This window comes from Corvus brachyrhynchos, unplaced genomic scaffold (assembly GCF_000691975.1).
Source record: "Corvus brachyrhynchos isolate BGI_N302 unplaced genomic scaffold, ASM69197v1 scaffold116, whole genome shotgun sequence".
NCBI classification, from domain to species: domain Eukaryota; kingdom Metazoa; phylum Chordata; class Aves; order Passeriformes; family Corvidae; genus Corvus; species Corvus brachyrhynchos.
In genome coordinates, this window is record NW_008240221.1 from 16,052,223 (window position 1) to 16,077,325 (window position 25,103).

General features: G+C 40.9%; 1 protein-coding gene across 1 annotated transcript in view; it reads right to left on the bottom strand.

Moving 5' to 3' along the window:
• Window positions 1–13,227: 13,227 nt before the first annotated feature.
• Window positions 13,228–25,103, bottom strand: part of PKHD1 (polycystic kidney and hepatic disease 1 (autosomal recessive)) — a 237,153-nt gene continuing 225,277 nt past the window's right edge. The window contains exons 63-66 of the mRNA XM_017745072.1: window positions 23,866–23,973; window positions 20,074–20,229; window positions 19,427–19,561; window positions 13,228–14,876 (exon numbers count right to left, since the gene is read on the bottom strand). Of these exons, the coding sequence (XP_017600561.1) occupies window positions 14,533–14,876; window positions 19,427–19,561; window positions 20,074–20,229; window positions 23,866–23,973 (743 nt within the window). The 3' untranslated portion in view covers window positions 13,228–14,532. The remainder of the gene's footprint in view (window positions 14,877–19,426; window positions 19,562–20,073; window positions 20,230–23,865; window positions 23,974–25,103) is intronic.

The following is a 25,103-nucleotide window of genomic DNA, read 5'->3' on the forward strand; positions in this document are numbered from 1 at the left end:
GCCAAGTTATTCTTCTGTCCCCACCACAAGACATCTCTTTCCTGTTCTCTGCTGGATCTTGCTCTTTGTTCCACAGCCCAGCTGCCCTGCAGATAGTTTTCCTGCAGAGTTCTTGATCTGCTGACCTGAGAACCTATTCATGGGTTAGAAAAAAACAAAACCAACACCATCAACAAAACAAAGTTATGGTCCCTCCAGTGCAGCCAGCTCCATCGTAAGGAAATCCAGCGCATCACTTGGATGCCAAACAAGAGGGGATGAAATACTAATTACGGTAAGTCTTTACAAAAAAGGCTATCTGCCCCCGTGAGAGTCCAAGCCTCCAAGCTAGTCTCTCATGGAACAAAAGTAAGTTGTCAGATTTGAATAATTTCCCTGCATGTAGAGAAATCCTCGCATTTCTACATCCCCCCCTCCCTCCCCTGCCTTCCTCTTCCCCCCTCTCTTCAGTTTTGCAAACAAGAAAAGAAACACTAGGAGCTATTTCACTGGATAACCATGCAAATGAAACAGGAGATTTAAATGTCTTAGCAAGGAGATCAGAGACACAGTTGGAAACAGCTGTAAGGGGCATTGGAATGATTATAAGGGAATAGGATGGGTGCATTATTTGGCTTGGTGACTTCATTAGTGATATTTGGCATCAGATGCTCAGCTGGTGTGAATCCGAAGAGCTCCTCTGTGCCTGCTTAACCCCTCTGAGGATTCACTTATTTGTCCTGAATATGGATTTCTATATTATTCTATTTTATTTTTTCTCCACTGCATTGGTCTCCAGGCAGCGTTTTGAGAACAGGAATTCCAGCCATGAGAAGATATTTTTGAGATGGAACAAAACTCAGGGATTTGTTGCCTTGAAGATTCTGAGTACTTATTAGAGACAAAACCTTGGGGTTTGTTTCAATATGCCCACCAGTAAATGAAATGTGGGGATACTGCATCTTTGCACAGACTACACCCCTAAATTCCCAGTCTCTTGTCATTCAAATTTATAGCTAATAATGTATCAGTTGTGTCTTTTTGCCCTCACAGCAACACCTGTGCAATATTCATGGAAATTGTCACTTATAAATTTCATGGTCTCTTTAAACATTTCCTGAAACAAAATAAAAATACAGTATGAGGTTTTTCTTTGTTTTTAGCTATTTTTCCAGGGATATGGAAGTATTGTTCTGCTCCAGAAGACCTGTCTGTACTTTTCCTATATTTAAAATGGAAGAATCTATAGCAAAAAGTAGAAATATGGTTCATTCTGAAAGAACACTCTGTGTTTGGGGGTTTTTCCCATTTGTGGAACATGGGGAGAGATAAGCAATCATTTGGGACATCTAGCTTGACAATATATTTCCAAAAATGCAACCACTTTGGTCCATGGAAGTGTTAAAAAAAAACATGTATGTGTGGTGCTTATGAACACTGCTTAATTTTGGGCTTGGCAGTGCTGGATTAACAGTTGGACTTGATGATTTCAGAGATAATTTCCAGCCTAAATGATTTTATGATCTACATGGAATGGGTAAGGAAGACAGACAAAACACTTCTTTTTGTGCACCCATTGGACACACAAAGTTCAGACTAAGGAATGAAAGAAATTGCACCTGCATTCAGGCACGATCTAAGTGGAAATACTCCTGTCAATAACAGCAAACTTATATTCCATAAAAGAACATGTTTCCACCTTTCCCAGTCAAACCAAGAGTGCCTGTCCCAGGAAGTGCATAGTCCATGACTTCTACCCTTGCATTCGAGTGAAAAGTTATCTAAAGGAAGAATTTTTGTGTAGAAAACAGACAATTTTGGTCAATGTTCTTTAAAAATATATCAATACTGAGAGGATCATTAAAAGGTCGGGGCACTACATTTTCCAAAGAAAATTTTAAAACAAATGTATTTAAGGAAGAAAACTTAAAATTTAGTTAAATATTTAATTTTTTGTTAAAAAAAAATCTCAAAATTTTCATCATTCACATTTAGGAATCTAGCATGGAATGTCAGTAACTTCTATAATAATTCTGGTTGTCAGGGAAAAGTCATAAAGGAAAAATCTGTTCCTCCAGCACTGCCAAGGCCACCACTAGCTCACATCTCCAAGTGCCACATCTACACAGCTTTTAAATCGCTCCAGGGATGGGGACTCCACCACTGCCCTGAGCAGCTTTGCCTGGGATGGACAACTCTTTCAGTGGAGAAATTCTTCCTATATCCAGTGCAAATCTCTCCTGGTGAAACTTGAAGCCATTTCCTCTTGTCATGTCACTCGTTAGCTGGGAAAATGATTGACCCCCACTTGTCTCCAACCTCCTTTTACAATCCCAGTACCCTCAGCCTCTCCTCATAAGACTTGTTTCTCCAGGCCCTTCACCAGCTGTAGAGACACATGTATCACACTCAAACCCTTTCTCCAACAGAGAAATTTAGTAATTTGGGTTCTAAGCAGAAAGTCTGAAATTCTGGTTGATGCTCTAACCCCATAACTCTGGGGGTTTTCTGCCCTTCTTGTCTGTGTCTAAGAGCAAACAGATACTTTTCATCGCTACTTGCATTGCTCACCCCAAACTCTGGGGCTGATTTCATTTATGTCTGTGAGGTAATGTTGATATTCTGGTTTGGAAAACACGTTGGAGTTGCACTTTCAGTGCTGAAAGACTGCACAGGCCAGCATTAAAGGTGTTTCTGACCAGCATAGCTTAGTCCAAGCAGGCAAGGTGTGAACGGGGCAAGTTTCTGAAATTTCCAAGGCATTGGGTCATGGAGGTGCAAGCTCAGGAAGCATGTCAGACATCAGTATAATTATACACCAAATGGCACAACTCCCTGATAAGAAGGAATAAGCAGAGGGTGTATAAAACATGCGGTGCTCATGGTCCTGGGGTTGCTGGAAGGTCCTTCATGGATTAGGTTGAGGGTTTGTTGTTAGTCCAAAATAAATCCACTTTCACCATTGCAAAGTGCAGGGGAGTCTCTCACCAGGTGTCAGGGAGGCAGAATTTTGTCTCTGTGAGTGCCTTGATCAGTGACCTCATGAGCAGCACCAGCAAGTCCTTGTAGTGCACCACAGCCCATTGTGTGGAAAGAAAGCACCCACGTTCTCAGCCCTCGGTGCTTTCGTTTCACAAAACCCTGCTCACGAGATAACTGCAGGCTGGAGCCATGAATCCATTTTCCCTTATTTACATGAATTTTCCACAGAGTCCTTCAGGAGGTATCATACTCAGCACTTCCCAGAGGAAATTATGTGTATAAAATTCATGAGAAATCCCTCTTTCTCTAGAGTATTAGTAGACATCTCTCTATTATGCAACCAGGAATATTATAAACCAATAAATAAACCTTGAGATGAAGGATATTTGCCTCACCAAAGCAAACATCCTGAGAGGTGTGAGGAAAATAGGTGCAGTGGTTTTAGAGGATAGTCTTTTTGGTTTTGTTTTTTCAGTTCTGCAATATCTTTGGTGATTAAGATCAGAGCAGTACTGGCTTATCCTTGGCAGCAATCTTAACACAGGAATATGATTCTAATCTGTAATCATCCTTGTAACACGCTTATTTTATTAAGCAATATTAATGAGCTTATATGTGTCATTTCATGGTCGAGCAGAGGAGGAATTTGGTGGCTTAATACAAATGATTCTTTCCAGTTTTTTCCCATTTGCACACAGTAGAGCTGGAGGTCATCTGAAAAGCTAGTTTACGCCTGAGCTCAAAGTTTCCAATATGCCCATTAAAATGATCCTTGCAGAATGCACTGTCCTCATAAGTGAAAAGTTATTTGAAGCAGAATTTTTTGAGTTACTAAACTGTACTCTATGATTTAATGATTCTGTGGCTTTGAAAGGGGGTTTGTGCAAATAAAAGAAGTAAATTAACCACATTTACCTTTTAGTCCCTCTAAAACTGCATGTCCAGAGAATGGACCCCATGGACCTGGATGGGCTTTGGAGTCAGCCGAAAACAGACACAGGTGGTTGCTGTGACAGCCATTATTTATCACTGGAAACTTCTCTCACATTGAGGGGAATGTTTTGAGGAGCAGATCCTGAAATCCATAAGAAAAACGTGGCTTACCTTCCTCATGATGCAGTCAGGGCTTTCAAAGATTACTTTGTCAAAGCTTTGCACCGTGACACAATCAGGCAGGAAAGATTTAATTTTATGGGAATTTTCTTAATGTAAGAGGGTTGAAATACCTCTGAATGAATAAAGGACTGGAAAGCGGTGTCAGAGGTGTTCCTTGCCTCCCTACTTCTATTCCTGGGCTCTCTCCTGTCTTCCCCTTGCTGTCATGGGATATGACATTGCCGCGCTTAACAGCTTTCCCAGGATGAGGGGTGAGGTTGTACAAATTCTCTCTTCCCTCTTTCCTCTTTCTAAGTCCCCTATCATTTATGTTTTAATTTTCAGCTGGTTTAAAATTGCTCCTCTTTCTTCCATGTAAATTGTTTTTCTCATCTGTGTTTCCTTTGTGAACACACACAAAAATTCTCTAACAAAATTCTGAACTACTTCTTCCACTGAAGACACCAAAACCAAAATCAGTGTCAATCCTAGAATAAAAGTAACCTGTTCTTATTTAAAATCTTTATGTCTATGGAGCAAAATAACATTAGCTTCTTTGTAAGATCTTTATCCTGACAAAAATAATTGTTAGTTACTACCTATCCATAATGATGAGAAGCTGTTCTCAGGCGCCAGCTGTCAGGACAGAACCCCTGCTTAGTAAATCCAGCCATATCCTTAAGTACAATTTTTCTGTCGTCACAAAATGTACCTCATTTCATAGAAACCTGTAATGGTTTGGGTTGGAAGGGACCTTAAAGCTCATCTCATTCCGCCCCCCTGCCATGGGCAGGCACACCTTCCACTCTCCCAAGTTGTTCCAAGCCCCATCCAACCTGGCTTTGGACACTTCCAGGGATCCAGGGGCATCCACATGTGGCTGATCTACTGGTCACACAACATAAGGGATCTGTCCTCTTACTTTATTTATCATCCTCTGAGAGATGGAAAATCCATCACCAATTGTCTGAATAGTAACTTTTAGTTAAATGTTTTATTTATAGATAACCTGATCCCTCTGTGACCAGACTGGAAGCAGACCTGCTCAGCAGTGACTTCTTAAAACACATTTTGGGTCTCTCAGACTATTTTTAATCTACTTAAGGTGCATCATGGTAATTTTGTGCATTTTTCTCTAGTTTTGTAATCAAAAGGTCATAGTGTAGCAAGTCAAATGCCTCACAGATGCCTACTGCTTGAATACTGCTGTCCTTATCAAGTGAACTTGTAATCTCATCAGAAAAAGAGCTATCAATTTAGTCTGACAGGACTTATTTTCCATAAGCCTGTGTTGACTGGCATCACCTATATGTTCCCTCTTTATTTCTGAGGATGGGGGACTCCAGGGTATGAGGGAAGAGGCTTTACCACAGCACACACATCTGCAGCTTCAAATTCAAGCACCAATTGTCAGCTTGTCTCCTAGAGACTCCGGCAGCCTGAAATGGCCCTGGAGTTATTTTATGCTTTGCTCTCTCCAAATCAAGACTGTCCTGTCTGGAAATCCAAGGAGGCCTTTCTCAGTCTCTATATAAATAATTCTTTATACAGCCAACATTATTAGTCATAGTGTGCAATCGGTTCTGTATTAGAATAAGAAAGAAGCCCAGTGGCAGTGTGAAATGACTGATCTCCGGTGTGGATGGAGCCGGAGCCGAGGCCCAGCAGCCGCCTACCTGGAGGCAGGGGAGAATTTAACTTGGTGAGGCGGAGGAGGGATTGGTGATATTAGGGAAGCTGACAATTTGTGTGACATGACAGCTCCTCTGCACAGACTGCACTTTTCTTTTCCTTTTTTTTTCCTTTAACCCTCAACACCTAGGAAATGAAACCAGTTTAGGTGCTCTTATTATTTCTATTTCTATTTTTAATTTAGTTTCTATTTTTACTTTTACTTCTATTTCTAAATTTATTTCTATCTCTATACTTACCCCTATTACTATCACTATTACCATCTTTCTCTCACACTATCACAACTATTATTCCTATTTCCATTATTATTTCTACTTCTTTCTTTTTCCATTTCTATTTCTACTTTTACTTCTATTTCTTTTTCTAAATCTATTTCTATCTTTATCCCGATTACCAATAATATTACTATTGTTCTCTGTAACATATCACTATTATTATTTCTATTTCTATTTCTATTTCTATTTCTATTTATTTCTATATTTCTATTTCTATTTCTATTTCTATTTATTTCTATATTTCTATTTCTATTTCTATTTCTATTTCTATTTCTATTTATTTCTATATTTCTATTTCTATTTCTATTATTTCTATTTTTGCTCTTATTATTTCTATATCTAATTCTGTTTCTACCTCTATTACTATCACTATTACTACTATCACCATTACCTTTTTGTTTCAAGGATGTTTTCAATGGCAACTGGGAAGCCAGAATGGAACTGCACTTTTGGAAAATAATTAATTAGAAAGAACTTCAGTGCAGCCTGAAGCCTGAGTGGGCAGAGTGGGATGAGGGAGGGAGCAAAGCCGCATTAGCATTCTCATTTTGCACGTGAGGAGCTGAGGGGCAGAGACATTAAATGAGTGGCCTAAGGTCAGAGAGGGGAATTGGTGGCAGGATGCAGGCTTGAACTGAGGACAGCTGATATCCAGCCTAATTCATAAGCTGCAAGTCTTGCCCTGCATTACTTTTCCAGTGTTGCCTGTCTTCATTTTCCTCTCTGAAACAGGCTTAGATAACCAAAATGCTGTAGTGAATCTGTCTCAGGACAGATAGCCAAGGGAAATGGGTGGTTTTTTCTGATTTCTTTTTCACTTGCTCCTAGTGCAAGCTTTAGTGAGTTGCTTAACTCTTCCCTGCTTCATGTCATCTATCCCTGATTCATGGACAACAGCATGGCTTTCCCTCCTAAAGGTGTTAGGAAAAGCAGGAGTCTACTATTTCTCTTGGGAGAGAAAATTTGAATTTAAAAGAGTGTACCAGAGATGTCAAAAATTTTAAATAAAAATATTTAAAATAATAGTTTTTAAGTAAATCAGATTTTTTTGTATTTTTTTTTCAGATTTTTGGGGACTATATATACCCTCAGCCACCATGAAATGAAGTTCTGTAGGCAATACTTGGAGGATCTGCAAGATGGGAACTTTGACTGACTGGGCTGGCTCCCAGGTCTGTGAGATGGCTGAAGCCCTGAATTCCTGTAAAATCTTAGGGCTGCTTTAAGTGAACAAACCATGCAATTCCAGGACCCCAGCCTCCAAGATAAGCTGGTACTGGATGAAGTCCTGCTAAGAGGGGCAATGAAAGAGCAGACAACTACTTTCAGAGGGTAAAATTGCCACAGGACATCTACTTTGGCAGTATTTCTGCATCAGAAAACAACTCATGTTGGTTTTGGGAATGACGGTGAAAGAACCCACTGGAAGTAGAAAGTGCAGTAGGAAGTACAGAGTCAGGTTACGATGAAAATGAGTGCTTGGCAAGGCTGGAAGTCAAGTATGCCATTTAAATTATTCAGGGAACACTTGCACAGGGTGATTCAGCCTGTCCTGCAACAGCTGTGTATGAAAAATGAAGAGCAGCATCCTCCTGGATCCATATCTGATGGTAATACCCACAAACAAGGGAGAGATAAGTCAGTCCAGACACTTAATTTTCAATAATTAGGGGTAATGAATGTAGATGAAAGGTAGGTGGGTTGGTTAATCAGCGGCCTCAATAAAAATATTTATACAATCATGGAATCATGGAATGGATTGGGTTGGAAGGAACCTTAAAGATCATTTTGTCCCATCCCCCTGCCATGGGCAGAGACACCTTCCTCTAGACAAGGTTTTTCAGACCCCCATTCAACCTGGCCTTGAGCACTTCCAGGGGTGGGGAGCCCACAACCTCTCTGGACACATTCTTCAGTACCAACTCTTGGGAGTAAAGAAAAATTTGTGTTGTGTTCAGGGTTTATCTCCTATATGTATTGTCTCCATCCCAATGTCAAACTACACAGCCCAAATAAACAACTATAAATATCCTCCCACTGTTACCAAAGGAAACCAATTCTTTTATGCTCTACCTGTGAATATCAAGACCCAAGTCAGACATGATTTTGCTGAGAAAAAGTTTCCATTGCTGGCAATTTTGCCTTTCACAGCGGAGTAAAAGTCTCATTTTCAAAGTAATAGAGGTACTAAGACCCACAGCAGTGAACTTGTGACACTGTTCACTTGGAATAGTGTTTCAGACTTCAGTACATCATATAATCTACCATGCAATTGTACATTAAACAAGTGGATACTGAATCATGTCTGAACTAGTAAGCTTCTAAGCTTAGTGGTGGACATGAAGATAAAAAGTCCCGATGGGCAAGTCTGAAAAGGGAGTTATAATTTTTGTTTCAGCTAATCACCATTTGTGTGTCTGAAAACAGAAGAAAGCACCAGGCAGAACAGAACAAAATGCAGCATCCTTCTCCCTGCAATGCACATCTTTTCTCTGGGATTAAAATAGGGTTTGCATTTTAAATTTTCATTTACTAAACAGAAAAATATTTTACTAGGATGGAATGGTATTAAGGAGAAATGATTCTTTGTGTGCCCTCAGGCCTGGTGAAGACAGGATTTGATTTGCTGTGTTAGGCTGGAATCTGGATTGATACACAGAGATGAGAAGGTGTTTAATAAAATTTACATTTCATTTTCTCACTTGACACCAGTCTCCTGTCACTCACCAAATGAAGGGAATACGACAAATAACTTTTGTCAGCACCTAGACGCGGAGAGACAGTCGGGGGGGAGGGAGAGCAAGGGTGGGATATTTTTAGCATCATTCCCTTTGACGGCTGTGGGACTTGGCACCAGCTTCATCTTTAATGTACTTTGGAACAGAGGTGTATCAGGAGAAAAAGCACAAATTAATCCAGCCCACAGGTATGGACAAATGACCCACTGGGAAATGAAGGAGATGACCCTCACCCAAAGCAGCAGGGAATTTGCTTGATGCCCTGTGCTCAGCTTGTGTGCAGCTCCTGTTTCTGACAAATGCAGGCTGACCTGAAAGGAAGATGTCTTGATTCCATCTTCCACAGAGCTGCTCCAGAGACCCTTTCTCACTCCACTGCCTCAGCTGTGCCACCTCTTTCTGTTCTTCTTCTTCCCCAAATTAAAGTGTATGGTTTTATTATTAAGCCCTTTCATCCCTGTTTTTTTAACACCTGACTCTGGGTTTCTAGTTGAGGACCAAAGGCCAGGGTCCCAGTCAGCACCTACATGCCACAGGTTTAACTGCACAAATCAAGAGGTTTTTTGCAGGAGGATTGAGTATAAATATTCTCCTTCACATCCTGTATTACCCTTTATCTGTTCAGCTGAATTTTAAGTCAGGTCTCCAAATCCCACAGGATTCCCACTGAACTTGGAAAATGATGAAGAATGTGTGGTACATCTGGAAAGCAAGGTGAATAAGTATTACACCCTATTTGTTATGCAAAAACCCTGGAAAATAGAAGGCAGTACACTTAAAATAAAAGCAGAATTAACTTCTTTTGTTTTTTTTTTTTTCCACACAGGATTAGATAACTCAGTTTAACATTATATTAGTGTTACACTTCTACAAAATGTTGAGGGATAAGAGGTCATTATGAGCAACCAACAATCCCAGAAGTCTCTTCTTGCTTAAAATAAAATCCAGGGAGGGTTAATTTCATATTTTCCTTTTTCTTACATTCGTCCCCACGTATCCAACACTGGCAGCCCTCAGGTCTAATACTATATGGAAACTATTCAGGGGCTGACCTTGCTTGTGTGCTTATGGCCTTACTTCAAAACTACATTTTTTTTCCTCTTTGTTGGTTCTTCCTTATTGTTTTTCTCCTCTTTGTGAACAAAAAGAGGAAAGAAAAGAAAAAGAAAGCAAAAGGAGAGCATAAATACCTCCGCAAATAACCCTCCTCTAACAAACATTTCAACCTCCAGTTAAAAAATAAAACTTTCTCTGTGTCTTTCTATTTTCCTTTTCAGAAAACTCCCTAATGGCAGGGTCACTGTCGTTTACTTTTTGTTCTTTGAAAACTGAAAGTTTTGAAATGCTTTGGTGAGAGAGGAGAAGGTTGTTGGCAGCTTCTCAGCAGCTCCAGCCCTACACACAGAGGTTTGAGCCAGGGAAAAGAAGCTCTGGTACTCCTCAAAGATTCTTCCAAGGCTGACCTCAGACCTCTTGGAACTTCAGTGCCCGTCACTGCAGCCCACCCCATCACCCAGTATGTGAAGTTTTGTACCTCAGGTAGCACCTACCTCCCGTCCCCACTTCCCCAAAACCACAGTCCTTATATATACCAGAGAAATCCCCCCTTGCTGGCGTATTCCCGAACCTTGGAATGATCCTTTGGGGTATCTGGATTTTGCCCTTGCAAAATAGTGCTGCTTGACAAATTATCACCCAGCATTTCCCATGTCTCAGTAGGTAGAAAGCTGGAATTATTTAAAATCCTGGCAAATACATAATGAGTGCAAAAAATTATATCTAAAAAACTGTGAATCTGGATAATCAGTAATTGTCCAAAATCACTCTTGGAGTGTTGCATCATGCAGCTTCCCTGATGCACTGAAGGTTTCCTATTACAGTTCCTAGCCCACCAAAGATTTTTTGGGTGTAATTCACTGTTAATAAAGTCATTCATTGCAAAATCAGGAGCTCAGAGAAAAACCTTCTGACTGGACACTTACCTCCTTTATTTGCCATTTATACCTCTCACCCTATAGAAATAAATGCCATAATAAATACCATAATAAATAGGGACTGGAAGTTACACCATATAGAGATGATGAAAGGGTTTATAATCTCATTGCTGTTATTTGGTTTTTCTTTTTTTTTTTTAAATTTTGTCTTAGGCACACAATTCCTTCAACCGAGACTGTAATTAATTTTACTACATCACCAGTTATCTTTTCTTTTTTTTTTTTAAAATTTTGTCTTAGGCACACAATTCCTTCAACCCAGACTGTAATTAATTTTACTACATCACCAGTTATCTCTGCTCCCTAACCAGGCTTGTCATTTTAATTTTTCACAGGCTTTCTTTTTCCTATCCATGTGCCTGTTCCTGTATCTTCGTGAAGTCTCATCAGCTCTGGCCCAAAGCCTTAGGCAAATTTGTCTGCAATGCACTCCTCTACTTCAGACATAAGAGGAAAAAATATCACCCCCGCAAATGGGGAGAAAAAAAAGAAAAAGAAGGAAGTAGAATAATTTTGACCATACATTGTCTAACAATTCAGAAAAGCCTGGAGATCTTGATTAAAAGTAAGGCATCCTTTCACCTACTCTTACTTATGTCAATAAAGGAACTCAGAGCTATTGCAGATGGGACTACAGAAAAAGGTTACCAGGTGGAAACTCCAAATCCAGGAAACTTAATGAAATTTTTGCCATTGGCTTCAGTAGGGTCAAACTTGTCAAATTTCACTGACATTTATCATGACCGTCCAGAAAGATTTTGGGTCTCCGAGAATGGATCTGCACAGGCAGATCCAGAGACTTTTTATTAATTTTTCCTGCATTTTGAAGGCTTCCTTGGTGTCCAGTGTGGGGAAGCTGCACTTTGTTAAGCCCAAGTAGATTTTCTGGAAGTGTTTTTTGTCCCTCACGAAGCTGGTCTGAGTGTGGGCTGTGCTGCCATGACATCCCCACAGACTCCTTCCAAAATCTGAGCTGAAATTCTGCTGCTCCTTCTTTATATCTTCACAGAAGCTGGACTATCACAGCACCTGAATGCCCTGAGCTGGGCCAGAGGGCTTGAATAAGCTCAAGTCTATGAAGGCACCCCCATCCCTCATGGCTAACCCACAAATCACACTGTGAATTCATCTGCCTCCTTCTGCTGCATCCCTGCCCTGCGGTCCTCCGGGATTTTGGAATGCAGAATGTCACAAATTTATCTGTAAAACACCCATGCAAAGGTGGAAACACCTGTTGTCCTAATTATAGTGTAAGGATCAAGGAGAACTCGATGCAAAGATTTAGAGACTTGAGCAAGATCAGCAGAAGTATGGACCACAACACAGCACTGACAGCAGGTGTCCCATGGGACAATCTGGCATTCAATTTATTGGGAAATTAGGCTTTTGGCTTGGGACATGAGATATTTCTTCTCTTTCTTTGCCTTGCCTGGGACATTCTGTAGCAGCTTGGGTGGGGCTGTTCACAGAACCACAGAATGGGTTGGGTTGGAAGGGACCTTAAAGACCAACCTTCCTGCCATGGACAGGGACACCTTCCACTATCCCAGGTTGCTCCAAGCCCTGTCCTACCTGGCCTTGGGCACTTCCAGGGATGGGGCAGCCACAACTTGTCATCTAATCACACAGTTCCTGTAAGAGTGAGCGTTTTAACTTGGTATCATGGAAAACACAGATGGAAAAGATTTCAAAATAAATCTGGATCTCCCTCAGCCACAAAGCAGTAGGATCCCATTTCATCCAACTGCTGTTGCAGTCAGCCGAAACCCAATTATTTTAGGAAAAGATGCCATTTTATGTTTAGCCATGAAAATGGCTTCAACCACTTCAAACAACCACTGAGTCTCATTCACATCTTTCTCTCTAATCACTACAGAGTTGTGTTTTTTCTTTTTCTTTTTTTTTTTCTGATACACAAGATCACCTAAATTTGTCACTTAGGATTCACTTAATGTTTGCACCCATTTGTCACCATGTTTTGTTTCAGTTTCTTCCCACTTCTTTCCTGTGTACCACCACTCACTCGGTTGAAAATGCTGCAATTAAAGGCTTTTAGCCCTGCTAATTCCATTAGAGGTCCAGATATACAAGACCTTACTTATTCTGCATACAGAGTATGGATAAATTCCAGGATTATGAACTAAAGGATTAATTTAAACCCTTAAGTATTTCCAATATGTCTGACTTTTTCCCAGAAATAATTCTTTTTTGTATAGTATTTTCATATAACTTACATTCAATATTGTTTTCAGGCATTCTGACATATGTATTTATACATTCTTTGCTTTTATGCTGGCTGGATGTGATGGAGTCACTTACTAGAAGTAGAAACACTGAAGCAAAATAGAATTTATGGAAGGGAGGAATTGTGTTTCTGTAGAGGGAAGGATCTACTGCCATGTGTAACCATCTGAAACTGGGTATCTGCTGAGGAGGAAAAGAAGGATCTCCAAATAATTTCACCAGTCCTGGATGTTTCTGAAAGGCATTACTTTTTATTCAGCCCCTGAATCATGATCCTTAGGGATCTACACAATAATAATATTTTGGCCTCTGCAGAAAATAATGTAATAAATGGTTTTTCTATACCATGGAAGGGGTGAGAAAGGAAGATTCATTGCACTTAACAAGATCCTCATCCTCAAGTGTCTTAATGCAGAAAAACTCCTGTTCACTCAACCAGAAGCCTGGCTCAGAGTGGAATCAGTTTAATTTCACCCCAAAATTATGATTATAAAGGCAGGAGCCAACACTGGTTAATCTATTTTTGTGCTTAGTAAAACTGAGCAGCTTGACCAGAATCTGCACCTTAACTCCTGCAGCTTGAAGAGAACTGGTTTGGGGTTTGTTTGAGTTTTTTCCAGATCAAGGTTTCTCACCTTTTCTTCCATTGCTGATCTGGCCAGAAACCTCATCTTCCAGATTAAGCAATTTTTTTCTGCAAAGTAGTATAAATTTCATCTGGGGCCACCAGGCCATCTTGCAGCCAAGAATTTTATGGTACAGAGAGGGCATAATAAAGTTCCTCATCTTCCAGCTCAGTAAAGCAAAGCACAGAGGAATTCTCTGAGCAATTGAAGAACATCAGCATTATTATTATTATTATCCATAAAGAGTGGTGTTCATAACAAGCCAGTGATTTAAAGGTGTCAGAAAACAACACCATAGTGAAGATTTACTCAGTAAAATACTTTAATTGAAAAAAAAAATAAAAAATAAAAAAAAGGTTTAAGTAGAGCAGAATGGAAGCACTTACTCAAAACACAATGAAAGTTGAATAAATGAAAAAAAAAAGAAAAATATTTTTGTATGTACTGAGGTTCTTTGAATGACAGTAAAAGCATGGCTGGAAGAAACGGGAAAATTTCTGTATATTTACATATAGGCATACTCACCAGCAATGCTCTAGACACTAAGACTACATCCATGCTAGAATATTGTAGTGTCAGCAACCCTGTTGAGTTCTTAGGTTGGATCCCTGACTGCTTTTGAATGCAATCTCAAAGATGATCCATGAAGCACTCCCCAAAACAACTCCTGGAGAGAGTTTTGGAGCAGTCAGGAGAACTGTTCTCAACTGGCACTTTGGATGCACCCACACCATTTTGGAAACTAAGAAAGGTCAGCATCAAAGAGTCTCGCAGGTGGCTGCAGGTTCATTTGCCCATGTGGCCTTGTGGTTCCCCATCTCAATACCTGTACGATTTTCTCTGACCACAGAGGCAAAAGGCTCAGCCCCTCAGTGGCTGCAGTGGTTCACCCCCTCCCATCACTGCTTTACCCCTCTGCTGCCACCATGGCAACGCACTCTCTGACATCATTCTGGTGTTTGGGCATCCTTTTGGACTTCTCTCTTTCCTGGCTGTATCCAGCTGAAGGTTGGGGCACTTCCTTCTGGCTGGAGCTCCCCGGGACCGTTGGCTGCTGGAGTTCCATGGAGTCACCAGGAGACCTTCCTCCATGTGGCTGTGGGGGACTGTCACTTTTCCTGGCTGATGGAAAGGTGTCTGCCTTGGATTGGACAGTGCTCGGCTTTCTCGCTGATGTGGCTTCATGGGGCTGCAGGTTCAGCTCCTCTGCTTGCCCTGTGGCAGGTCCCACTGCTCCAGTTTCTTCCATATCTGTGAAGGCAAGACTTGTTTGGTTTTTCCAATAAGACCCCACCTTCATGTACCTTATCCTTCTATGCCTTTACTCTGTGTTAAAGAGATTCATAAATTTTTAAATTTTTTTCCCCATATCACATGGGCAGACAGTGATAGGACAAGGGGGAAGAGTTTTAAATTGAAAATGAGAGATTTGGGTTAGAATTTAGGAAAAAAATTCTTCCCTGTGGGGGTGGCAAGGCCCTGGCACTGGTTGCCCAGAGAAGCTGTGGCTGCACCATCCTTGGAGGGGTTGGGATGGGTCTTGGAGCAACCTGGGATAGTGGAATGTGTCTTTGCCCAGGGTGGGAGGAAGTAGATGATTATTAAAGTCCCTTCCAACACAAACCATTCCATGATTCTATGATTAATTAAAAAGCAGTTACTGTTACAGAAATAATTGCACTGGCCATACATTCTAGTTTGACAGAAATAAAATGTTAAAGCCAAACAACCATTAGCTATTTCCACAAATAAATAAAAACCAACAAACCCAGCTAGTTTGTGCTTATTGATACACTAACAGCTGCTAGAGCATCTCCAACATTTAATAAAATTTTGAATAAATGTTTAATAACAAAGTGTATAGAATGCAGTTTTTTAGTAAGCTATGAATTGCCAAGACTGATAATATTTTAATACTACACACCCATAAAATGCATCATCCCTTTCTGAAACAGGCTGTAACTTAAGGTAGAACTTTATATTTCTAACATTTGAGTCCTACTCAAGGCAGAGCCTGTAACCTGCAACACTGTTTTTAAAAAGTGACGTAGAAAAAATGCAGGAAAAGGAAAATACGCACTACACATTTTTCATGTGGAAATGTTTACATCCTTATACATTAAATGGTTATCAATAACAGAGTCAGGATCACTTGTAGTGACATAGCAGATATCTTCTGAGCTGACAGAGTGTCTCATCATGATTGGCAGCCTCATTTTTAGCATAACTTGAATGCTAAAAGCATTCATAATATTTTTGTAATCCTCTCCTTCCCTCTGCAAAAAAAAAAGACAACAGCCTCCACCCAAACCTTTAATACTCATTCCAAATCCAGATCTAGTCCTAGTCAATGTCTCATGTGTTAGTGGACAAAATCAGCTTTATTAGTCCATTTATCAATATCCATTGTAGTCTTTAGCACAAATAATACCAGAAAATATATAGTTGCCACTTCTGATTTTTCAGGTTTGTGCTTCCAGTTAACCCTTAAGAGCCTGGGACATTCAGCCTCATAGTTGCCGGGACCTTATGCTCAGATTCATTCTCTTCTGAATTTTCTGTAATTCATTAGTTGGAACTATATTTGCTGAATCATAGAATGTCTCAAATTCGAGGGCACCCATAAAGGGTCATTGAGTCCCACCCCTGACCCTCACAAGAACACCTAAAATTAATCATATGACAGAAAGGTTGTCCAGACACCCCTTGACCAACTTGAACTCTGGCAGCCCTGGCAATGACTTCATGCTTGTATTCATTTTTCCTGTTAAAGGGTGATCCTGTTTTTTCCAACTTGTGCACTCATAAATTTAAATTTCAGAGTTGTACCTCTTGGAAATCTGCCAGAAAGTTGTTACTAAAATTTCAGCAGTCAAGACATAATATTATGTTTAACACTTTCCCTTCTTAAGCTGGCTTTAACTTTAGGTAGTTGGCTCATTTAAGGTACAAATTACATACTCCACCAGGTTCAATTTTATTCTTTAGACACATAAACAAGATAAAAAGGTCATGATCTCCTATACCAAAGCTTCATGTTAGTTCTGGAGATTTACTGGCTCTCTCATCTTCAAAGGTGCCATTTTCAACAGTGGAAATAAGGTTTTTCAAGCAATTTTGAATCAATGGAGATGGCTACAAGTTTTCTGGATAGAAGCAGTTTCAGGGATGAAATACTGCCCTGAGATTCCTGGGTGTTTTTTTAACTAAATACAAACTATTACATATCATGAAAGCTCATGATTAACTGGATTAAGTACCAGCTAACAGAGCTCAGGCAGAAAATATACATGGGAAATAATTCTCAGGGATGTGTGGCAGTACCAAACACTACCACTGAAATGGGAGATATTCAGTGTTTCCACTGGTGATTTGTAATTAAAACTGAAATTGATTCTGCTGAAATTTTGTAAAACAAGGGGAAAATGGCAAACTGGTAGAAAGGAAGGAGGAGGAGCTGATCTGAGCAAGCTAGGAGGAAGGGAGGGAAACCCAGTTTGCAGATTGAGATAACATCTTCAGGAATACCACAGTGATTTCTAGCTGAAGGTGTCCCAGGAGTTCAGAATAAGAATCAATCAGGTACCATTCTGAAAAGATTTAGGGAAATGACAGAAAATTGAAGCTTGGAAATATAAGTTGTAGGAGGATACAAGCTCTCTGTTGGACCATCAGAATAAATTGCAGAAAGCAAAATGAAACAATATGTTCCTCCACCTCCAGGTGTGTTCTGTTAACAATGCCTTAGCCCATCAAAAGTTCTTTAATTCAAGAGAGAGATAATTACAAGAAGCTGAGGAGATTTTTCTTGTTAGACCAAGGTTAGGCAAGGCAATATCTTGATCCCTTCTCCCTGCTGTACTGCATAACTGTGCATATTGGTTTCTCCCTCATCATCATCCTCAGCTGCTCCTTTTGGTACAATATCCAGGGCCCCTGATCCACTGGACTTCGCATTTTACAAGCACCTACCAAAGAGAAAAGCTCTGTTTTGCTAGTCTTACTGTGGTGATTAATAAATAAGGGCTCTGAACAGTTAATTGTGTTAGAAAAGCAGTATTTCTTATGAGGGGAAGAGCTAAAAAGCAGAAACTAAACAAAAAGAGTGCAGCTTTGATTTCTTCTCTCTCTCTCTCTCTCCAAAACCAACAGCACTTTAAATAAGGGGGAATCAAACATTAGACATTTCCAAGTCATATGTATTAAATTCACTTAAGATATTGTTATCCTTGTTTAGATTTGAACATATTGGGGAATCTTTTTGTCTTGCAACTATTCCTAAAAGACTCTAAGTGGCTGGATTGCCTTTTTCTGACAAAAAAATTCTTTCCATGAATTATTTACACGACAGCTCCAATCAACGCTGTACCTGTCTGCCTCCCCAGCCAAAATGAAAGTTCACTATGTAAAGGTGCCAAGGGAGAGTGGCAGCCTCCCACTGCGAGTTTATAGACAGAACTAAGTCAGCACGCATTATGTGTCAGAGCCGACATCAGACAGAATCAGATCCTTTGATCTCAGACCTCCACAGGAAGCTTAGATCTCAGACAAATTAGATAAAAAATGAATTTATAGCAGATATGTATCCTAAGGCACACAGCTGAATGCTGTGTTTTGGAGGAGTATGGCAAATATCAAAACATATAAACTGCAGAATTTCCTCTCCCTAAAACTCCAGCTCGCCTCTTCCTGCATCTTATGTAATCCACAGGCTTCGGTAAGAAGGAGGAAAAAGAAATTCCCAAAACAGAGTAAATGGGGGATTCAGCAGGGTTATCCGAATGCCCTTAGGTCTGTGCTGTTGGCAGGTGAGATAAAAAAAAAAAGTCCTCAACTACTGTAAGAGCATTTCACACTTGCAGAGAGGGAAGCCAGTGCTTTGTGCTGCCAGCCACAAGCCCCCGGGGCTGTCTGCTTTTCTGTGACCTCAGAAGGAGTCGGGTTTGATCAGCAGATGATGAAAGGACAAGTCTTGAGGAGGTGTGCAGGAAAAGGGTTGTTTGTGGCAGGACCTTGGGGAGTAAAGTGGGACACAGTGTGGGGTGGGTGGGAGTGGAGATGCTTTGGGCTGCTGGGTTGGACTCACAGAGACCAACTATGAAAATGAGCCCTGGGTGGGTGTTTTTACCTCCAGTGTAACTCAGTGCAGTCTTTCACAGCCTGCAAACCTGTCCAAAGCTTTTGATCCCCCTCCAGTACCTGGAGATTTCAGCAGGGAGGACCCCTGCTCCTCCAGGCATGTGGGGACATCAGGAATGTTGGTCCCTGCCCTACTCCAAAAACACTAGAAGAAATCATGGAGTCATTGAATCATAGGATATCCTGAATTGTGGGGAAGGGACCCACAAGGATCACTGAAATCCAGGCCCTGTCCCTGCACAGGACACCCCAAGAATCACAGCATGAGCATAAGGGGGATTATGCTGCTACCTTCAGTGTAGCTGGGAATTCACTCCATCTGTGTTAAAGGAGATGAAATGACAAATAGAAATAAAAACAGGGAGGAGAAGGAGAAGGCAATAAAGAGACAGACCTTTTGCGAATGCACCATTGATCCTATACAAACCTATAGTATCATGGAATCATTAAAGTTGGAAGAAACCACCAAGATTATTGACTCTAACCACCAACACAGCACCACTGTATTCACCATTAAACCTCTACCCAGCTGCCACATCCCAAACATTTTTTGAACACTTCCAGTGATGGTGACTCCATCACTTCCCTGGGAACACCTGAACAGGTTAAAAGACATCAACTGACTCTTTTGGTGTTCAACTGTTTATGAATTGCAGTCTCACCTCCTGCTACAGACACTGCACTTTTATTTGGTCCTTGATGGCAACAAGGTTTGGTGGGAGCTGCAGGAGGCTGTGCTTGTTCACTGGCTCTCTTGGTGCTGTCCTGTCGTACACCAGGGCGTTCAGTCCTCGTTTCTGCAGTGAAACACACAGACACATCACCCTCAGTACATCTTCTGCTCAGCAGAAATTATTAGTTCAAGCAAAAGTTGAATATGTTGTTGAATATATAGCAGAATATTGCTTGAATTATGCCACCAAAAGCAGTGTCCACACAGCTTTGAACAGTTCCAGGGATGGGGACACCACCACTGTCCTGGGCAGCCTGCTCCAGTGCTTAACAATCCTTTCCAAGAAGAAACATTTTGCAATATCTGTCTGGACTCAGACACCTTTTATAGGCATAAAACTGTATAACCTTGAACTATCATAGAATCATATAATAGTCTGAGTTGGAAGGGACCCACATTGATCATTGAAGCCCAACACTTGCCCCTGCGTAAACTACAAAATATATTCTAATTACTGCATATCTCAGAGCTTTTTCTGAGTTCTGTTGTCTGAAACCCATCCTGGCTGCTCTGGGGATTTGTTAAATAAAATAAGGAGTCTGCATGTATAAAATTTTGTTGATATTTCCAACTTACTGTTGCTTTTGCTCTTCCTGAACCAGCAGAATGAAAGAACAATGACGAATGCAGACGCTGCTGAACCCAATATGACAACGAGGATCATGCTGGCCTTGGCTCTTGTGGGGACAGGGAAGGTGGCAAATGGCTGGGACACCACAGTGAACTTCACCCCTGAGAATTTAAAGCAGTCAGTTTATTACAAAAGCAAAAATGCTGGTTTCACAGCTAAAACACCACCTTATAACCTTTCAACAGGGATGCCACTGTTAAATATGCATTCAGCGACAAACCATAAATCCGTCTGTCTCCAGACAGATCCAACATTAACTGACAATATTTATTTAGGACTGAGTACCAGGACAACCCAAATGTGTAACAATATTTCTACAAGCTAGGTTTCAAGCTTTCAGTGCTTGCTGAAGCATAAACAGCTTCTTTGCATTCAACAACACTTAATATTTCCTCCATGAATTTGTCTAACTGACACAAACCCCAGAAAATACATTCACAAAGCATCTGCTTCTGAGGCCGAACAGATCAGGCCCCTCCAGAAAACATGCATATATTCTGCAAGACAGAAAAACTGGTTGTGACAAGAAAGTTGTTAATACACAGTTTTTACAGGCTATACCTGAATCATATCAATATAGGTTATGGGGGAACCCAAAAACCTTCACCAGCGTGAAGATTAAATCCATAATGCAGAAAACTTCCAGTGACCTTGTTAATATTTTCCACCATGTCAATAATGAGCATTATAAATAAAAACTGACAGTATTTCTGCTGTTACACAGTAAATATTTAGTCTCTTGAAAGACAGAAGCTTTGGGTAATGCCCTGTGCCCAGAGATCCTAAAGTTTTCTGTAAATGGCAGAATCAAGCCAGGCACTGCTCATAATTTCTGTGTTCAAGAGTTCATTGGGTCTCAGATCTGAGTCTCAAGGACTGGAAGATGCTCAATACCACCCTTTTGAAATAGAGAGAGGTTTTGGTTCCCTAAGTTATTTTCAAAACAAGTTCTGAATGCAGATGTGCCAGGCAAGAACAGGAGTTTAGGAAAACTGGCCCTGGTGCTGTCTGTACACCAACCTGAAGGATGTGGATTAGCACATCAACTCATTATCTGTCTTACTACCTGACTCATTATTGGTCCTAACCCCACAGTTCTAATAATTTGGTGGGTGGATATTTCTTTTACTTGAGTTCCGCTTTTAATAAAAATCTAAAAGCCTCTTTTTTTCATCAATTCATTAAAAAAAATCAGAAGCGCTGTCAGAGGGAGGCTTGGAGAGCAGGGTAAGTAGCTGTAAGTACTTTTAGCAGAAACTAATTAGATTTGTGTCAGTGTTGTCCACCTGAACGAAGCTGAGCTTCATCAGAACAAGGTGGGAAGCATGTTCCGATCGGGAGAAATCTGCCTGCAGGTACAAACACATATGAACTTCAGCTGAGAGAAGAAATCTCTCAGGTATCAAGGACTCTACACAGACAGGTGTTTAAAGGTGTTTTGCGCTACTCTAATAGTCTGTGAGTAGGATGCTGTTGGTTTAAATGGAAAGTGGATGTATCAAACCCGTTGGGATACATATCCGTGAAGGGAATATTACTGTAAAACAAGGAGCAGGACTATGCAGTGGTGCTATGAATAGTCTGCTCTCCCCAGGAACTACCAGTAAAACATTTGGGATTATTGCATTCAGCATCAGCTGCACCTCCTGAGCTGTCTCCAAACAGTAAATTATGCCAGGGTAGGTGCACAGAGCAACTGGATCATGAAGATATATCCTAAACATCTACTGTTTGATTGTTTAATTTTGGTTTATTTAAGCAATAAAAGTAAATCTCTTCAGTAAGAATCTAGCAGTGTAAAAGCCTTTATATAGTCTCCAGAATGACTGCCAATTACAAGGAGCAAAAGGGATTCTTTCTTTAGTGTGTACTTTTGCAGTGCACTTTGAAAGCGTGCAATAATCTGATTTACACTGGTGATACCTGCACAGGTGCATCAGCTGCCTGTAAACATTGCTACCTCTAAACATCCTGCATGGGGGAAGGGCTTTAATATGAAAGAGGGAAGATTTAAATTAGATATTAAGCACTGGCACAGGTTGCCCAGAGAAGCTGTGGCTGCCCCATCCCTGAAGGTGTTCAAGGCCAGGCTGGATGAGGCTCTGAGCATCCTGGTCTATTGAAAAGTGTTCCTTCCCAAGGCAGGGGAGTTGAAATGCAATGGTCTTGAAAATCCCTTCCAACCCAAGCTATTCTGTGAGTCTATTATCAATTCTCAGTAACTCTCTGACTGGATTAATATTTCAGAAAAGGGATCTCTGTTTAACCTTTGTTCAGAAAAAGGATTTTGGGATTTCCCTGGAATAGGTTTCTAAACACATTTCATTAAGTGTGCTTCCAGCCTAAAGAGTCAGATCCTGTGAGGTGCTGACTTTCCATCTGCTCTCACTGAAGTGAAGGTAGTGGGAGTTGCATGTGTTTGGCAGCTCAAAATACACAAAAATCCGCCATTGAAATGCACACCTCCAAGTGCTCCTACACCCCAATTCTTCCTTCGCCAAGCCATGGGCAGCACTGGATTTGGATGAACCACTTGTGGGAGTCTAAATGTTTGCAAACTCCTATTTATTTTTGCTCAGAATTTTTCATTACCCACTTCCACTTGGCCATTTCACCAGTCAGATGTACTTATTCCCTCTGTTTTTTTCTGGCTGAAGCAAGACATGAGAGATAGATAGATAGATAGATAATATATCTATATCATCTACAATGATATTTATCTAGCGAGACATCCATGCATATATATCTGTACATAAAGAGAGATGGATGGATGGATGGATGGGTGGATGGACGGACGGATGATGGATGGATGGATGGATGGATGGACAGATGGATGATGGATGGATGGATGCAATGCCAGAATAGAGATTTTACACATGGTCTTACAACATCTATATCTTAATATGTCCTTGGACTGCCTGCCAGACATGTTCCTGTTTCTCCAGATTTGCCTTAGCAGTCACCCTGAGGCAAGAGACCAACACTTTGACCCCTCTATACCTTCAGAAACAGATTTAAATTCTGCCCCCCAAACAGCTGCAGAGCTGCTTCTCTCGTGCAGACACCTTGACGATTTTACATGGCAGAGTTCATGGGGTGCCTTGTCCTCAGTGCCCCCCTCAGCTGGCATTTCCAAGGAGGCATAAGCACACCTGCCTCCTCATTACTGAGCTGCTCAGAGACCTCTGAAGGTGCCAACACCATCTCCATAAGCTGCCAGGAGAGCCCTGGCCGAGCCCAGTCCTGGAGTCATGATCTGAATGAGCATAACCACCTATAAAGGTGACCAGGTGCAGGCAAACAGTCAGGAAAAGGCACTGTGAAAACAGCCAGGAGCACAGATGGAAAACTTCTGAATAAAAACAGGGGGGAAAAGAGGGAATGAGAGGTCCAGTTTATAGGAAAAAGTTTGTTCTGGCAACTTAACTGACTTTAAATATCTGATTTATTGGGACACATACTAGGGAATCCAGGGAGAAAGAGGCACCTTTTTCCGACAATACTTCTCTGTACTAATTCATCAGATTTGAGAGATCTTGCATGAATAGCACAGGAATCACCGAACTCTGCCACTGCCTGGGGAATGCCAACTTGGATGTGGAACACAACTCAAGCTATTTAGAGGTTTGGCATCGCTCCACCCATTCAAACACAGTTTAACTCCTTTTCTGTAAATTCAGGCCACTCGTAGGACTTTGATTTTACCAGATTAAAAATACACAGAATATGAAGCTTACCTGGAGGTGATGTGACAGTGAACACAAGTCTCCAGTTTGTCCCTGAGCTGGAGACTGCCAGATTGGAAAAGCTTGCACATCCCTCTACGACCTGCACTTGGGTGAGCCCTGGAGAGTCAGAAAAAATCATATTGCAATTAACAGCAACCAGATAAGTGCCACTTAAGGACCTCAGAGAGTCCTCATGACTTTAAGGGACTTCAGAAATCCTAAATTCATTGTCCATCCTAATCATGAACATTGTGTCTAATCCCAGAAATTTCACACGGAGGTACTCTGAAAACAAAGTCCTGAGGTATTGGAGGGCTTCAGCTCCTAAATATTCATTCTTTGCGCCTATTGTGAAATGGCATTTCCTGCATATGGGGGTGTAATGTGAATGCAGCCATTAAAGGGATCAAACAAAGGTAATAGGAGCTATAGAGATGCACTAGAAAGTTCCAAATGCTCATTTTTTAATTTAACTCATGTCTTGTGTGATTAACCATTTCACCAAGGTTAGGAGAGTGATAATGAGAGTCTATTTTCTGTCCTAAAGGGATGGTCTCAAGGAGTCAACCACTGTAACTAAGGGACAAGCTGAATCTTCAATTTTTTTCTGATTTGTAGTGTTTCACCTTGTCTTTGGGGCATCTTCCCTCCTGTCCTATTGTTAAATCTCTTGAATTTTTTCTTCAGCTCTGTCAGATGCTTCGAAAGATATTTGGCCATGAAAAATGTCTGTAGTGACTGCCCTGAGATAGTACAGGAGACACTGTCAGCTGGAAACCTAGCAGGAGGAAATTCCACAGGGAGCATTAAAATGAAACCCAGGAGACAGAGTTTCTCCATCACTTTACCTCTTGTTGTGAGCTATCAAGGAATGCATTCTGACCCAACATTTACCCTTGCTGTGGTTGTTATTTCTGTAGGCTCTTTTTAAAAGTCATAATTTACTTTGCAATTGGATCCCCGTTTTATTGTGTGTATCTTTGAGCACCAGCCAAGTCTTGGCCTTTGAGTGATGCTGACCAGCTCTGGTCTGCATTCAGGCTCTTGGGGTGAGAAGGGTGAAATTCTAAAAGCTGACAAATTTCCAAATGTTGGTTCAGGTGGGGGTGAGATGCCAGAACTTCCTCAGGATGCTGGACTTGCTCCAGTGATCACAAACACAGACTTTTGCCTGCTGAAAGACAACATGTCATAACTATTTGCTTTATGAAGCAGGTGGTTTGGCATTTTATTGCAGTTAAGCAGCA